The sequence below is a fragment of the Gadus macrocephalus genome, chromosome 15, assembly GCF_031168955.1.
Source record: "Gadus macrocephalus chromosome 15, ASM3116895v1".
NCBI classification, from domain to species: Eukaryota; Metazoa; Chordata; class Actinopteri; order Gadiformes; family Gadidae; genus Gadus; species Gadus macrocephalus.
In genome coordinates this window covers 16,890,567-16,908,965 of record NC_082396.1, presented here as the reverse complement: position 1 = coordinate 16,908,965, position 18,399 = coordinate 16,890,567, and the positions used below count along the sequence as shown (strand labels likewise).

Genomic DNA, 18,399 nt, shown 5'->3' with positions numbered 1-18,399 from the left:
TGGAGTGGACGGCGATATCTACTTCTGGGCCACATGAAATGACGGACCCCCGTCCACTCCCAGCTGAAACAGCTGCAATACCAGGCTTGGCCTCTGAGCACTGGTGGATTGCGGAAGTATGCGCCTATCCTGGGGGCCTGGGTAGAGCCCCTCAAGTGGGCGTGGCCTATGTAGTGGGCGTGGCCGGGGTGACGTAATGGCTCCGCCCCTGTCTAAAGGGCCTGCCATCTGTGGCTAAAGTAGTTATTGCAGCTTAAGTGTTCGATCCTGCTTCCTAGTGGCTATGTGAGGGTAATGCAGCTTGTGTGTTCGATCCTGCTTCCTAATGGCTATGTGGGAGCAGCTTATGTACTTAAAATACTACAATACCTAGCCACTGGGGACTCCTACAGGACCATCGCAAATAGTTTCCGTGTTGGGATCTCCACTGTCTCCAGCATTGTCCCTGATGTTGCCACTGCAATCTGGGACTGTCTGGTGGAGGAGTTCATGGCTGTGCCCACCACAGATGAGTGGAGGTCCATTGCAGGGACGTTTGAGGAGCGGTGGAATTTTCCTCTTTGCTGTGGAGCATTGGATGGGAAGCATGTGGTCATCATTATCATTATAAGGGAACTTTTTCTCTTGTTCTCTTGGCGGTTGTAGACGCAGAATATTGTTTCCGGGTGATTGATGTCGGGGGCTATGGAAGAACCAGCGATGGTGGGATTCTGGCAAACTCTGCTTTTGGTGCAGCGCTTCAGTCTGGGACCCTCCAACTGCCTGCTGACCTGCCACTAACAGGAGCTGACCACCGAGGACCACAGCCACATGTATTTGTGGCTGATGAGGCTTTCCACTTCGGAACAACCTCATGAGGCCATTCCCTGGACGCAACCTGGCAAGAGAGCGCCGGGTTTTCAACTACCGTCTGTCCCGAGCTCGGCTGGTTGTTGAGAATGCCTTTGGGATCCTTTCTTCCCAGTGGAGGGTCTACAGGCGTGCCCTCGAGGTCAAGGTAGAGGTTGCGGAGAAGTGTGTGAAGGCTACCTGTGTACCAACCCCCAAGTGCATTGAGGGGGAACATCCCAGCTGGTGAGGTGGACGGTCGTGGACCCACTGCCAGGTCTGGGAAGAGTTGCTGCCAACAACTCAGCGAGGGAAGCAATCAGGATTCGGGAGGCCTTCACGTCCTACTTCTCTGCAGAGGGAACCGTCCCATGGCAAGACAACGTGTAGCATACAAGCACACCCAAAACGGCTCTTTTAAGAGCCACCCACACATTACTATTGAGCAAACTTCCTGAAATTACTATATTAACTATGATCTTCTGACTTAATGAAGCATGTCTCCTTAACATACAACAGTAATATGCCATTATTAACTAAGTTTGTTAATGTTAAAGTTTGTTTATATTTTGAAATCAGGTAACTGTGACGGCCCTGAGCCATCTTGCTTCCCTTCTGCTGGCCTCTGTCCTTCTTCCAGGGAAGCTGATTGGCTGGCCACCTCATTGAGGGATTGAACTCACCTGCCGGAGCCTGCATAGGGTGGGGGGAATCCAACATGGCGCTCTCGCTCTCCCACCTGGAAGGCTGGTGCTGCCTGGCACCCAACTGGGTTTGGTTTGGGGTTATTCTAGCCCTTTAGCCTTTGTTTGCATACTCATAGTTTAGTTTGTAAACACCACACTACACTTTTGGTTACTAAATAAATGCAACGTACATTTAACTGTCGCTGTGTGGACCTCCCGTTCTTGGTTGTGCTCTTCAACGAGTAGGGCACAACATAACAACAATACCCTAAGCAAAGTTGCTTAGACCCTAAAATCTGTGGCACAAAATAATTTGCAACATTTCCCTCAAGCAACTTAAATGGCCATTCAATAAATAATCTGAAGCCACATTTTTTAAATAAAAATAATCATTTATTGGGGCGTGTTTGTGTGTAAACAAAAAAAATGGGCATGGATCATTCCCTGCAATGATTATGAAGTGAACCTATTCAGCGAATGGTTCAAATTGAGAGTCCAAATTGAGCAGTTCTGGATTATAGTAACTGTTAGCGTCATGCAATAATTTATACATTTGAAATTTCATGTGTTCTTTGGCATGGGGGGGCAATCGTTGCAGGGAAGGAAGTATCCCTTTAAAAAATTGTTCGTCCTCGGAGAGGCGCTGGAGGAGGAGGAGGAGGCGGCGCTGGAGCAGGTGGAGGCTACCTCCTCAACACCTCCAGGAGGCACTTCTCTATCTGTCCCTCCCTCTCCCTCCCCCCCACTCTCCCTTTTTTCTGTGTCCTCCTCACTGTTTCAAATGGAAACAAAATTTTTGGGTCAGGTAACAGACAAAAATACATTCAACATGAAAGGCTATGAGTACTTAACTAGTCATACTCATAACATACCATTCACGCATAGGGACCCTCATGACAACATAAACGAAGTGTAGCATAAAATAAATGTAATTTCTCTCATGTTAAATGACATACCTGGGGCAATAGGAGGAGTGGTGACCGCAGCAGTTGGTGGTGGTGGTGGTGGTGGAATGGGTTCAGAGGCAGCAGCAGCCTCCGGCTCCTCACAGCTTGTACAGGTTAGATCTTCTGAGGTGACAAGAGGTAGTTATCAATCTATAGAACAAATCATGAGTTTGTCATGCTGTGTATGGGCGAGCGCGTGTCTTCACTTATCGACCAACCTCCTAGGTCACTCGCTGTCCCTCCTGCTGCCTCTGAACCCTTGTCCTCTACTGGGTACTCTGCAATCCCGTCTTCCTCGACCCCCAGCACCATATTGCTACTGGTCTCCCTTGGAGTAACAAATGGGTCGAGGAAAGACAGGATTGCAGAGTACTTCCACCTCTTTGATGGCCCTGCTGCTGACCCACTCCTCTTTCCGTCTCTCTCTGAGGTAGGTGTCCCTCAGGCCCTTCCATCTCTTGCAGCAGACGTCCTCTGCCACGAAAAAAAAAACGTTGTGTAATCCGAACTGAACTGTTGAATGGTAAATGCTAACTAACTAGCTTGGTTCATAGTTAAGTACAATTGACTTTTAAAGTAGAGTAAATTTAAAAACTTACCAGTTAGCCCAACCTCTTGGCTCACCTTCTGCCAGGCCCTTGCCTTCACCGTCCGGTCCTTGTAAGTAGACAAGGTGCAATTAAAAAGCTCAGGCAGAGCGGACACCGAAATGATCATTTTCTCCTCCATTGCAGTTTGATGTTGATCGGGAAGTGAACGCTACGTCACTCAAGGGAGTGAACTCTGATTGGCTGTCATCCCGCGAAATTCGGGTCAAATTTCTAATATTTGAATTCGAGCAAACTTTTCGCGCGACAAATTCTCGTGAACACGCTCGCCGGTGCACGGCAAAAGTGTGGCGCGACAATTCAAAACTTGTCACCCGTTTTCTCTCGCGAAAAAATTCGCCCGAAACGCATCTATACGTTCACTTTGTATGGGATCCTGTCGCCCCGTCGCGTTTGGTGTGAACACCATGGGTGGATTACTGCTTGGGCACACCGGGCACATGCCCGCCCCACAAGTTACTAACAGTGGGGTCCAGGGCCCCACAAGTTACTAACAGTGGGGCCCAGGGCCTCACCGTTAATGTTGCATTTTTAATGTTGCATTGTCGAAGCAATTGCTGCGAAAACAGCAATAGTGGGCCTATTACTACTGAGTAAATAAGTTAATAAAAAGATCAATAGGGGGCACTATTTCAGTTTGTGAATTTGAGACTGGTCACGAACAAGTCACTGTCATTTAAACATGGAGCAACGGCGAACTCTTAAGTGGAGTGTTGAAGCAATGAATTTATTCAGTTCAGATCATTTAACAAGCCTGAAGATGATGCAACCCCAAAAGGACTGCTACGAATTAAACTCGATTGTGGACTGCAATCTATGTTTCCAAATGTGTATGTAGTGCTACGGCTTTTTCTGACTCTGCCCGTCAGTAATTGCGAAGGGGAGCGGTCATTCTCTCTTCTGTCCAGGATAAAAAATGAACTGAGGACGAAAATGTCACAAAAACGCCTCAAGGCACTTTCTCTCATGGCAATTGAGAGCGACCTTACCAATGCACTGGACTTTGATGATATCGTGGAGGATTTCGCACGGAACAGAGCCCGGAAAAAATGCAGTGAAAATGCATTAGGTGAAATGCATTACTGTCAATTAATGTAAGGAACTGTTCGTATTGAGTTGCTTTAAGTCGTTTTTATTTGTGGTTGAAAGCGGTGCATTCGAAATTCGTTCAAATCGCCAAAAATTGCATCAATTATATATATTTTTTATCCTGTTTTGGTTAAATAAAGATGCATTTATTTGTATAATTATTGTGAGGTTGCCTTTCCTGTGCTACAAAACCTGCTGAGTTGCAGGTATAGGCCAATGACTTATTATCGCCAATAAGTGTGTGTGTATTCTAGGTGCGTGTGTTTATGTCGGATGGGGAACACACAATAAAGGGAACTACTTTTCGAGGGAGATGAACTTAAACAGAGTATACAGTTAATAAGCAAAAGGCTAATTATTAAAGTATTTGAATTGTTTTATTATGTTGGCCGGCGCGAAGTAGAATAAACGGAATATTCACCTCAAGGCAGGGCAATAAACAGTTTGATATGCCCGGCTCGTGGAAGCCGTCCACGAGCCGGGCATATCAAACTGTTTATTGCCCTGCCTTGAGGTGATATCCCTTACTTATGAGCCTTTGATTGATATCCAGACATTTTTTGCAGAGACACATTACTGTTCCCAACTTGTATTGGAGTGAACGGCGACTCCATGAATTGAGGGATCCGTCCACAGCCCGCTAAAACAGCTGCAATACCAGGCTTGGCCGCTAAGCACTGGTGGATTGCGGAGGGCATGCACTGTTCCTTGGGGCCTGGTTTGGAGCCATGTAAGGAGCAGAGGGGATTGGCAACCACCATAGCATCCATGAGAGTCACGTGACGTGGATGCAGGCCCATTGAAAAGAAAAGGCCAAAATACGTAGGCATGTCACATGAGGATAAGTTGTATTTTATTTAAAGGGATACTTCACCCATTCAGAACCGGCGTTTTATTATTATAGAATCGCTATTGTAACATAAAAAATAAGTTATGAGATGTAAACACAATGTCAGACATGTTTTTTCACCTCTTAGCTAGAGAACAAATTTGAGATGTGAAACAGCCAAAGTGGATTTTGAAAATCTATTGTTGGATTCGGACAATCAGGGCTATTAGTACGAGCCAGGGTGCATGCCGTAATTCCGACGCCTCATTGTTCCGACATCTCAATGGTCCGAAATATTTCCCATTAGATCGACATGCCACTATGCCGACGGTTCAATGTTCCGAAAACGGAACCCATTGGTCCGAAGGTCCGTTTGTCCGACTTTTCAAAAAGGAGGCGCATTAGGCCGACGGTTCAATATGCCGAATAGGCCAATTCCACATGTGTGATTATGAAACCAAAAATAAAAGACGATAGCTTAAGTTCCAGCAGTGCACTTCACCAAGCCAGACAGTTGATGTGGGCTTGAACGGTCACAAAAGGTGAATTTATGAAGCGCACATTATACAAGGACTAATACTTTTCCCGTAAAGAAGTCAAACAGTGAGTGAAAAACAAATACAATTTCTACTTTAGTAGCTGTGTGTGGGCCTATATGTGTTGTTTACTGTGTTTACAGTGGGCTTTTAGCCTAAATAATTTCGCTGGTATTGATTTAGTCAAACTTATACCTCATACCGTGTACTTAGTCAAGTGTGTGTGTGTGTACTTAGTCAAGTGTGTTTGTATGTGTGTGTGTGTGTGTGTGTGTGTGTGTGTGTGTGTGTGTGTGTGTGTGTGTGTGTGTGTGTGTGTGTTCGTGCCCGTGTTGAGAATTAGACCTACGCTCTCTGTCCATGGGGCTGAAACACCCTGTCAAAATGAAGTAAAGCGTCGTCACTTTGCCCTCCAATATTCATCGTGAACGTGATATGTAGGCCTATGTTGTATTTTGGAGAGAGAGAGCGAGAGCGCGAGCGAGGTATAAAACTCTTTATATGTAGGCCTATTCGGCATATTGAACCGTCGACCTAATGTGCCTCCTTTTTGAACAGTCGGACAAACGGTCCTACGGACCCATGGGTTCCGTTTTCGGAACATTGAACCGTTGGCATGGTGGCATGTCGATCTAATGAGAAATATTTTGGACCATTGAGACGTCGGAACAATGAGACGTCGGAATTACGGGCAGGCCCTGTATGCCCCTCATCTGGTGCAGAGAGACGAGTCCTTTTTTCTGCGCTCTGCTCTCCTCCTGCGCTGTGCGCTTCTCCATCTCCAAGCAGGTTCTCCGCATCCATCGTGGCCTGGATCATTTCCCGTGCGTGCTGCTTTAATCCCACATCCAAGTAATGATCTTTATAACGCGGATCAAGTACAGTCCCGATGAAGTGCAGAGGATCCGAATAGATCGCAGTGAAACGTGTGCTGACAGACTCTAACGCTACGGCTACACCAGACGCGGAAATTCTGCCGTGCGGAAATAGAACGTTCACCAAGCGGAAATTTTAAATTAACCGGCTACACTGGACGCGTTAAAAATGGCTCCTTTATCTTTTTTGATCTCTGTGTTTATATATTTTATAAACCACAGTTCATCGGCACCAGTTCATCTGGATCAGAGTAACATGGGTAAGTATTAAGTCTACAGCAACCCGTAAATCAAACTACATTCGTATAACGTTAAATTTGAGCTAGACATAGTTACCAAGCAACCATCAACGGACATAAACCATAAACCATTGATACAAAGTTACGTTGGTAAGTGACCAACTAACTAATTTGATACAAACGAACTAGTTGCAAATTAAATAGCTAGGGTAACCAGCTTCCACGTCAAAGATCAATATAATATTAGTCTGACTAAGTAGGTTTGATATATAGCAAGTTATGTAAAACTTCGGTATTGCAGACAGGCTAGTTGCAGACATATAGAGTTGTTTTAAACGTATGTTTGTGTGATACTAACTAACTGATTAATTCGTTAATGACAGACAGGCTAGTTGCAGATAGTCTAGCATAGATGACAGATGTGCAATCTAACCACAAGAGAGTTGTTTTACAGTGCCTACAGTGAATAGGAGGAAGGCACTTGCCTTACTTGTTATCCTCCAAAGGATTAAAAAGAGGAAACCGACCTGGGTGACTGCAATCAACCAGCGCAGGCGACAGCAAGGGGTATTTTACAACCTGGCGGAGGAGTTGCGTTTTAACGCTACAACCCATCGATCGTATTTTCGTATGACACCAACGCAGATGGACCACATCCTGTCAGTGATTGGTGCAGATCTCCAGCGACAGGACACCAATTACAGACTGGCAGTCGAACCCAAGCAAAGACTTGTGGTTACACTGAGGTAGGCCAACACACAAGCTTTTGCCATGATTATTATGGTTTTGGGGAGAGAGCAGGGTGGTCCTCAATGGGCCTCTATTTGGAGGCTCAAGGCCCAGGGGGGCATTGCACCGCCTTTACTTACTCCATCAATTTCAGACAAACTGCATGGGCTTAGGTGTTGAAAAGTTACAGAGAAACACGAAGGAAATATTGATTTAAATAGACAATTTATTGCACTATTAATACACTATAAGTCTGTGTAGTGAGGAATGGGTGAGGGCACAGTACTCTCACCACATTCCCCCCCAAGTCTCCTCACTTGGTCTGTACCTCTGTGCCTGTGCATGTGAGGGTGGTGCATATAATAGTTGGGGTTGGCGGCTCTGGTGGGATGGCTGGCGGCTCTGGTGGGATGGCTGGCGGCTCTAGTGGGATGGCTGGTGGCTCTGGTGGGATGGCTGGGATGTCTGATCCCATGGCCTAATTAGACCAGGGCCCTGCATCTGTGCCTGCTGGTGCCCTTGGTCCAGATCATGGACACCCTGGAGCCCTTCTAAAAGAGCAATCTTTGCCCTCAGCTTACCCCAGCCAATTAATTTGTTCAGCAAGGGCACCAGACTGAGGGCAAAATGTAACATCTCATCCTCCTCCTGTGGCACACGATGGTGCATGTGCTGTGGAGGCTCCTGGACCATAGCCAGCAGCCTATCCTCCAAAGACTCCAAAGGTGCTGAGGCCCTCTTTCGTGCAGCAGGTCTGCTGTAGGGCTGTTTGATTATGGAAAAGAATGATAATCACAATTATTTGAATCAACATTGAAATTACAATTATTTAACACAAATATTTATTAGGTTAGGAAAACAATTGCACAGCCCTACCCTGTTGGTTGAAGAACCAGGTTGAGAATGCTGATCTGGTTGATGGTCATTCTCCTCCCGCACATCCTCTCCATGGCTCAGGTCCAATGCCTCCCAATCTTCAACTTGGTCTAGGTTGCTTCTAGAGCTAAAGCATAAATGACATGCACAATGATTTATAGTCTAGGTAAATGTATGCTGATTCTTAAAATGAGAAAATCATTTCAGTTATTTTAGAACTTGTGCTATATGTAAAATAGTGTGCTGGGAATCAGTGAGCCATCACTGCCTTTCAGTGTTTGCACTGTACCTCCTGGGTTGAAGGTGGGGAATAAGAAAAGACAGGGCTTGGGTGTATTTCCACTCCTTTTGGGGTCCTGCTGCCGATCCACTCCGTGGTTGTAAAGTTTTTTTGGAAAATTGGTCCCTTAGGTCCTTCCAGCGACCTTGGCACTTCACAACTGTTGACATAAATTGCCAGATAATTGAATAACAGATTTTTTTCTTTAAAGTAACAATAACTCATGTATGTTGTACACCAGTTAACAAATTATATATTTTCCTACAGATTCCTTGCCACCGGAGAGTCTTTCAGGAGTCTGGCTCTTGCCTACAGGCTGGGCAGAAAAACAGTGGCAGACTCCGTTCACATGACCTGTAGGGCAGTTGTCGATCACATGATGGAGACCCAAATGCCGAAACCAACGGAGGAATCATGGACAGCTATCGCAGAGCGCTTTTGGAGAAGATGGCAGTTTCCAAATTGCATTGGGGCCATCGACGGGAAGCACATTCAAATTCAAGCACCCAAAAAATCATGCAGCCAGTTTTTTAATTATAAAAAAACATTTTCAATAATCTTGTTGGCCCTGGTGGATGCGGACTCAAAATTTATAATCATACAAGTTGGCGATTTTGGCCGTGCAAGTGATGGTGGGGTGTTCGCTCATTCAGCACTGGGGAGGGGAATGAGTGAAAAGACTTTGAATGTGCCAGAAGACACCCCCCTGCCTGGTTATGGTCAGCAAGGTGACGTGCCATACATGATGGTAGGTGATGCTGCGTTTCCCTTGAAGCGGTACCTGATGCGACCCTACCCTGGCAGCAACCTGTCAAGGCATAATAGTCACTTTAACTACAGGCTGTCAAGAGCTCGCATGACAGTGGAGTGTGCCTTTGGCATTCTTGCGGCCAGATGTTTTTTTTTGTCAAGAATATCCATGCTGCCGTGTGCCGTGTCATATAGACATGGTAGTCATGGCAGCATGTGTGCTACATAATTATCTGATCAAGCCTAAGAACAGAGATATGGTAGAGGGTCAAAGGGATGGAGAACATGGTCTGCAAAGTGTCAGACACATGGGGGGTAACAGAGGACCCAGGGAAGCCCTTCAGACTCGGGAGTTCCTCTGTAATTTCTTTGACTCCCCAGAAGGAGCTTTAAATAGTGCACATAATGTGTAAATAATTTTGTAAATAATGTAGTTGAATAGGTTTGGATAACATGATGATCATTGTATATATATATCTTTTTGTAAATATATATTGATATTTTGTAAATAGATATTGATTATCAATCTCTCTCTCTCTCGCTCTGTCTCTCCCCCCCCCCCCCCCCCCGCTCTCTTTCTGTCTGTTTCCCTGTCTCTCTCTCTCTCGCTCTGTCTGTTTCCGTCTCTCATTAGACATTCTTGGTTCCAAATGTATGTTGATTAAAACGTTCTTGTTGACACCATGATTAATTTTAATCTGTTTCCACTTAAAAATACATTCTCAGGATAAGCACTATAGACTAAGTAATTTTTTTTAAAGTAATGCTATAGACATAATTATTTTGAGGAACGTCCACTATTATGAATAATTAGTATTACTATGGTCCAGTTCAATAGCTGCTTATAGTATAGAAGTATAGTATAGAAGTTACTCACCAGTTATGCCAACTGCCTCCGAAACAGCTCTCCATCCGGCATCTCTTTGACGTTTATCCTTATATTTCGGGTCACTGTGGTCGTAAAGCTGTACTCGTTTTTCAACTTCATGAATTAATAAATAATCATCCATTCTTGAACTATCAACTATCTAGGCCTACTTGCTATCTATATACTTACACTGTCTACGTATACTATCTATCTTATACACTGTCGTCTTCAAACAGAAAAGTAATGTTTTAATCGTTAAAAACGTTAAATCTCCATAGTAACAGCTCTCGAGGGTTTGGGAAATAATCAGATTTATTGATTCCCTCATTATTCACAGCAAAATATATAATGGTTTTCATTACATTTCATTGATTTATTACCATACTCTATGTTAAAAGGCCCACGCAAACCTCGCGGAAAATAATAAAAATAGAAACCAGTCTATGGCCCAATCTCAATACTTCCCCTTACCCCTTATCTTCCCCCTTACCCTTGAAGTTGCGCGTTCATGTGAGAGCTAGTGGTGTCTCAATACCCAATTTGATCAAGATTAAGGGATAAGATTGAGTGCTATGTACCCCTTATTTTTAAGATGATTTGAGAGCTCACTTGCTCCTCCAAGGGCTATCCCAGAGCACATAGCGAAACCGGGAATTTAAAAAAAAACATGGCTGCTTGAAGCGAGGAATATTTTACAGCTATCTACACAACTTTTTATATGTTTATAATGACTCGGTTTGATCTGAAATGTGCTACACGAACGATGCATAGTATTGTAGGTCTTAACTGAAGCTTTCAAACGGTAGTTTTAGGATACAATTAGCGCGTATACCACCACTCCATTGGCTTATATGGTAGCTTGCCAGCTAGATGGCCTGCAGCGGATTCGAATTGTATCCGAATCCGTTCGGTTCGTTTACCACAGTTCGAAGCATTCTGGAGATCCGCGGATTTCGGTTTCATGAAGGCATTGCCTTATGTAGCGTATTTTGCCTACTGTAGCCTACGTCCGATACAAAGGGTGTTTAGGACCCAGCGGAATGCATTCTCTCCAGTGCTGCCCGAGCCAATGAGACTTTTCCCGCCCCTGCCTTCAGCCTGTCAGCGTTCAAAACAAACTGGGCTTTAAACTTCGTTGCGCTCGTCGCCAGAGTTCTAAGCCTCGTCGGCCGTTAACCCTTACATGTTACACTCAGTGCACCATGTTTTCAAATGCATTTATGGGAACATTTATTGCACAAAAAAGCCTTGCAAGTTGTCTGATTGCAGTCAATTAACACATTGCAAATAGACTGTGGGTCTCATTCATTTTTGTGTTTCTCCCCCAAACCCTCCGTCAAAAAAAAGTCCGCCTTTTTACTATCACGGACATGATCCTAATCCGAACCGTATCCGAAACCGAGGCCCAAAACGGTTATCTGAACCGAACCGTGGACACACTGATCCGTTTCACCACTATGCTACACACACCCTCAACTCTTCAACGATGGCCGCAGATATCTAAGATATATATATATATCGCTCTTCTTCTCTGGCTTTTATTGGCGTTTCGGCGCTCTGGTGACGGGGCAGCCAGCTGGCGACGATGAATGATGACGTCCCGAAACCGAGTGGCGTCTCATTTCATAGGGGAAAGATCTCAGCCCTTGGCCCTTACACTTGCAAGTGCTAGGGTTAAGACAAAGACAAAGACAAAGCAAAAGGGGCAAGGGGAAGAATCGAGATTCGGCCATATGTCTTAATTTTCCGCGCGGAAATGTCGGCGCGGTACATTCAGTTTCAGCGTCTGGTGTAGCCACTCTCATTGCTTTCAACGGTTTCGAATTCTGCTGCGTTCACACCGCGTCCGCAAAGCAAAACTTCCGCGTCTGGTGTAGCCACGGCCTAAGAGTGTACTTTTCATTGTTTTCACTCCGTGGTCCGTCTCAAACTCTCTGCTTAGAAGACGCTTTAGTGCTGCAATTAAATGAATAACGTCTGTTACAGATGCATCAGAGGAGCTGATCTCTTTAGTTAGCTGCTCAAAGGGGGCAAGAAGAGAGAGGATGTTCTCTATTAAGACCCACTGGTGTGAAGTGAATGTCGCGGGGGGCTCGTGATCTGAGCTGTATGCAGCCAAGACTCGCTTTTGCGCGAAGAGGCTTTCCAGCATGTAATAAGTGCTGTTCCACCGTGTGCTCACGTCTTGTTGGAACCATTTTATTGGTGTTCCAAACTGATCTTGCAAAGACTGTAAGCGGGAATAGGCCAGCTGAGAATATTTAAAGTGGCCAACAATTCTTCTGCCTATAGCCAGTACGTCTTTTACGCTGCGTTGAGACAACACTCCCTCGTTCACAGCCAGTTGTAGTGTGTGGGCCATGCACCGTATTCCTTTCAGCCGGCTTTAGTGATGTTTCTTGCATTGTCACTGTCTATGGCATGCACAGTGGCGTGCACAGACTTTTTGAAGGGCAGGGGCGGAAAGAGAAAAAAAGGGCACATATAGCACGTTCTCACCACTGAAGAGGGCACTTTAGACACGTTTTATATGTTATAAAAATGACACATTATATAGCCTTAAAACAGACTAACTAGACGGACTACTCAGATTAGTTTGCTGTTAGGATCAGCATTCAAGAGAACTGTGTGGATTGCAACGTTGGACTGTGAAGAACACACAGCGACATGGATAGATGAAGGAAATAAACTCCTTGGGGTCTGGGAGTCTTCCCCCAGAACATTTTCAATTAAGTAGATGCCATTTCCTGTATTCTAGTGCATTTTAACACCATATTAGCACCAGATAATCCAAACTGGTTCTGTGAGATATAGTTCTGGCTCAACTATAGATCAACAAAGGGCCCAACATAAAAGTCACTGCAACAGTGATGTGTCATAGTATTTTAATGTATTTTCTTCACCCAAGAGGGGCTCTGTGATAAAATCACACAAGGAACAATACACATTTAAACTATTTATTTGACAACTCAAAAGAAACAAACTATGATGAGTCTTTGTGCCAAGTGGAACTATAGTAAAATTCTTCGTTTGGCCATTTACAAACATTGGCCATGTTTGTAAATGTCAATGACCTTGTTCTGGTCAATGGAAATGTCTCCTTCAATGGAGAGGAGCATTAAGTCAGAGAGCCTTTTCTCCCCACATCGGTTTCTCAGCACAGTTTTGATAAGTTTAAGTTTTGAGAATGACCGCTCTACTGAAGCTGTTGTCACTGGAATGGTGGCATACGTCTTGAGGAGCATGGTCAGACTCGGAAAAACTGATTCGACATCGTTTTCTCCAAGACACTTGAGTGCAGCTGTTACATTGTTGGAGTGGAGTACATATGATGCATGGAATACCTTGAGCTCAGTGATGAGGTTTTCTTCATCAACATCATAAAACTCGCACATATGTTTCACAGATGCAGCAGCTTTGTCATCGAGTTTATCTCCCTTCCAGTGACGTGAGACAGTAAGGCAGTGAAGACCTGATAGGATTGACCCAGTAGGTGTGTCATCCTTTCCCTTGAATCTTCGGTGTAGCTCATGGGACAGCCTGTCAAGGAAGCAAAAGAACACCTTTCCCCGGTAGTGCTCTTCCAAGTCTTGGGCTTGGTAATCCTCTGTTGCTGATTTAGAGCTATACTTGTACTTTTGAGGTACCTTCCTGCGTCTGGCTTGACCAGGTATTTCTTCTGGCACCTCAATCCCTGCTGCCTCGGCTTGCCTTTTTGCTTTTGTAAAAAGGACCTTGAACTCCTCATCTGTCCTCATTGCCTTTACTCTTTGTATGACCCCTTCGACGATGGTGTATGATGCTGATAAGTCAAGGTTCTTTCTCTGAAGCGCAGCAGATGCAATGGCAGTCTCATTAAAGATGGGTGTGGTGATCTCCATGCACAGGATCAATTCAAAATCTATACTGCGCAGGAGCATCCGGGCATCACCTGCTGCAGAGTCTGGTGGATCACTGTCAGCCATGTTCTGAAGAAGCTTCACCAGCTAAATGAAAAGACACTTTTTAATGGCAAGTGGAATTATTAACTCCGCTACACAGGGTTTCCCCCCAAAAAAGTGTTAGGCCCAGGGACAATTACATTTTAATGGTGGCCGGTGGACCGGTGTAGACAGACTAATAGCAGCATAATAAGATAATGCCCGATAGTTTCTGTGATGGCAGGGTCAGGTCACTCTGGAGGGCAGTTTAGCACGCGTTTTGGCACCCGAGAGGGCACTGGAGGGCAGTTTAGCACGCGTTTTGGTTTCCAAAGGGACACTTGAGGGAACTCTAGCACGCGTTTTGGCTCCCAAGGGGGCCCTTTAGCACGTGTTTTGGTTCCCGAGAGGACACTTGAGGGCAGTTTAGCATGCGTTTTGGTGCCCGAGAGAGCACTTGAGGGCAGTTTAGCACGCGTTTTGGCTCCCAAAGGAACACTTGAGGGCACTCTAGCACGCGGTTTGGTTCCCAAGGGAACCCTTTAGCACGTGGTTTGGTTCCCGAAAGGACACTTGAGGGCAGTTTAGCACGCGTTTTGGCTCCTGAGAGGGCACTTGAGGGCACTCTAGCACGCGTTTTGGCTCCCAAAGGGACACTTGAGGGCACTCTAGCACGCGTTTTGGCTTCAAAGGGGGCAGTTTAGCACACGTTTTGGTTCCCGAAAGGACACTTGAGGGCAGTTTAGCACGCGTTTTGGCTCCCAAGGGGCCCCTTTAATACGCGTTTTGGCTCCTGAGAGGGCACTTTAGCACGTGTTTTTCAACAATTGGGCCACAAGGGGGGGCGACCGCCCCAGGTGTCGAACATGTTGGCGAATGCATCAGAAATGGCTGCTGCTGTATGTGACCCTCTAAACTCTTGTGAATGGAGCAGAAAATTTGGTGCATCCCTAATTTAGGCATTTTTGAATTTTGAAGACATATCCTGTGATGAAATGTAGGCCTGCTAGCTCTTAAGTGTGCATGGTTGGTACGTATTGTCCTGCTGTGAAAAACTGCTGCGACTATGCGTCACAACTGGGTCCATCTTCCTAAGCAGGACAGACTAATTAGGTTAACACTGAGAATAAAAGAAGTAATTCACCATGTGAAAATATGTTACAAAGGCTGAGTGTATGTAACTGTATCTAAACCTACAGTTCTATTTAGTAGCAATATTATAAGCTACATGCCATCAAAGGCTTATCAGATTCTCAATTAAAAATGTATTAAGATAATAACATGGCTTTTAGTGGAGGCAGGACCATACATTCCCCCCCTTTCATTCAGGGAGGGTCAAGTAAAAATATTCATAGCAACAGGGAGCCAACATAAGTAACAAACAGTGTGGTTATCTGACGATCTTTGCATTATTCGTTCAAGGTTTTCGACAACAATGGAATGCTGCACTGCAGAGGAGACAGCCATCACTGTGGATTTTCCTGCGGCAGCTGAAGGATGAACAGCGTCTGGTGGAAACCACAACTGCAGCTGCTGAACGTGGAGAACCTCGGCCACTACCAAAGAGAAAGTGGAGGCGCCTAGAAGAAAGAATTGTGCGTCTGAAGCGAGAATATAACCAAGGCGTGAGTTTCCAATATGTGTAGGCCTATTTGCTACACATTTGATATAGGCAGATTTATAAGTTTATATTTTAATTATTTTATTCAGAAAGCATCTTTAAGTTCGGTGTTTTATTGGTGCCAAACCAATCTTTTTACTATTATGTTGCGTTATTTTTTTAGCTTTTGTGTCTAGAGAGAATGGGGTCTGGGAGAATAAAAAAGGTAGCTACCGTTCTTAATACATTTAAAGGTTCAGACAAAGAAAGTTGTTGTTTAGTTCAGATTATCAGAACCATAACCTGGACCATGTTATGTGTCTTTAAGTGTAAACTCAGGGTATAAGTAGTGACTGGAGAGCAGAAACAGTCAGCAGTTCTTTTTATAACTGCTATTTTTTTTGGATGGCAGTCATCATGTGTAGTTGAATAATATATCCCATAACAATTTGACAGAATTGTTATGTCAGACATTAATGTTTTCGTCTTATCTATCTATAATTATGTCAATAAGTGGAGATAAAAAGGTATCTCATGGCCACTGTACTAAGATAACATAGCCTACTATATATATGCTTGGCTACATGTTTTCCTTTGGTCGATAATCAGGCTACTTTATCTTATTTGCATATCAGATTCAGAAAGGATTTAATTGCCAAGAATGGCTTTACACCAACCAGGAGTAAAGAGTAGTGGCTTGGTGAATAAGGTGCATACATTAATATATATATATATATATATATATATATATATATATATATATATATAACACAATATAAACAAGCAGGGACATAAGTGATCAATTAAAAATAGGATCAAATAGAATAAATTAAAAACTAAAGTAAAAGATACTTAAAAATGTATAAGAATTTACAAATTGGTGATGGGTATGAGTGCCAGAGTCAGTGTCAGTCAGTGGGGGTGGTGGTCCTGGGACCTGTTAAGGAACCCAACTGAAGAGGGGAAGAAACTGTTCAAGTGGCGGAAGGTTTTGGTCCTGATGGACCGCCACCTCCTGCTAGAGGGGAGAGTTCCAAATAGACTGTGACCATGACTGACTGGTCGATCGCAGGGCCAATGAGAGTAGCTCACAGAACTCACCAAGAAAAACAAAAAAAACGCGGTTTTCAGAAAAGCAATTCATCCAATCATATAATGATATTAAAATGTGCCCGCTGATTGACGTGTAGACAGGCCAGTCTGCTTGTTGCTAAAAAGTTTGTTACACCATTACCATAACAACCATAATGTATCTACCTGGCCTACTACAGACAAGCGCCAATTGCTTTCCTTTTACCGCTGCATTTACGTTTGCTCGATTCTCTGTGTAGTAGCCTACGAAATATGATTCGGAAATGAATGAGGGAGGTAAAGAAATTAAAAAGTCGAAGACTTACCATTTCCATCAAGAATGGGAAGAGGACTTCTTATTCACGATGTCACACTCAAAGTGTGTCTGTCTTATCTGTCGATCCAGCATTGCACTTCCAAAGAAGGGGAATGTAGAGAGACATTTTCGAATGGTTCATCGAACCTTTGATACGGACTTTCCTCCAAGCAGTGAATTGAGAAAGAGAAAGGTGAGGGAGTTGAAGTCTCAGCTTCTTGGACAGCAGTCTATTTTTACTCGGCCAACATCGAAAGCCAAGGCCGCAACAGAGGCATCGTTCCGGGTGAGTCGCACGATTGTTAGGCACAAAAAGTGTTTCCAGGATGGAGTTATGGTGAAGGAAGCCTTCATTGAAGCATCAGATGCGTTATTTAAAGAATTTAAAAACAAAACGGAAATAATGTCTGCAGTCAAAGCTGTTCAATTGACAAGAAATACAGTGACCAGGCGATGCGAAATGATGGGCGACAACTTAGTACAGCAGCTTGCTAAGGACATTGACTGTTGCGAGTGCTTCTCGCTACAGATGGACGAGTCTACCGACATCACAGACAAAGCCCAGTTGTGCATTTTTATTCGAATGGTTCATGATATGACTGCAAAAGAGGAACTTTTAACAGTTCTGCATATGAACGCACACACACGGGGGGAGGACATTTTTCAGATTTTCAAAACCTTTATCGACAAGACTAAGATTCCAGTGTGCAAGTTGGTGTCTATCACGACGGACGGGGCGCCTGCCATGGTAGGCTGCCGTAATGGATTTGTTGCCAAATGCCGAGAGGATGAAGCGTTTCCTGACTTTCTAAGTTACCATTGTATCATACACCAACAAGCGTTGTGTGCGAAAATGTTGAACATGAAGGAGATCATGGACGTAGCAACAAAAGTGGCCTGTTCTATCCGTGCAAAATCTCTCCAAAGACGACTCTTCCGCTTGCAGCTTGAGGAGGCTGACAGTGACCACACAGAGCTACTCCTTCACACAGACGTAAGGTGGTTGAGTAGGGGGAAATTCCTTCAACGATTTCGCGATCTCCTTCCCGAGATAAAGCAGTTCCTTCAGGAGAAAAAACATGCAGAATACGAGCAACTTAATGATGCTCGTTGGTTGCTTGATTTGGCGTTTTTAACTGATGTGTCAAACATGCTCAATGAGCTAAACGTGGAATTACAGGGCAAAGAGATCAATTGATCTCTTTGCTCAGAGATCAATTGATCTCTTTGATCAATTGATCAATTGATCACTCGTGATCAATATGATAAGCACAGTGAACGCCTTCAAAGGAAAACTTAAACTGCTTTCTTCAAAGATCCAACGCCATGATCTGGGAAACTTTAGCAACCTT

General features: G+C 44.4%; 1 protein-coding gene and 1 long non-coding RNA gene across 2 annotated transcripts; one reads left to right on the top strand and one right to left on the bottom strand.

The window, feature by feature from the left end:
- The first annotated feature begins 6,463 nt into the window (after positions 1–6,463).
- LOC132473198 (uncharacterized) lies at positions 6,464–10,292 on the top strand. Its single transcript, XR_009529269.1, has 2 exons — positions 6,464–6,596; positions 10,087–10,292. It is a non-coding gene; the product is annotated as an uncharacterized LOC132473198 (long non-coding RNA).
- On the bottom strand, positions 7,249–8,692 carry LOC132473197 (uncharacterized). The gene is made up of 3 exons (XM_060073214.1): positions 8,532–8,692; positions 8,243–8,369; positions 7,249–8,131 (listed from the first exon to the last, which is right to left on the bottom strand). Exons 1-3 carry the CDS (start codon positions 8,690–8,692, stop codon positions 7,790–7,792), a joined length of 630 nt encoding a protein of 209 aa, XP_059929197.1. The 3' UTR covers positions 7,249–7,789.
- Positions 10,293–18,399: the final 8,107 nt, after the last annotated feature.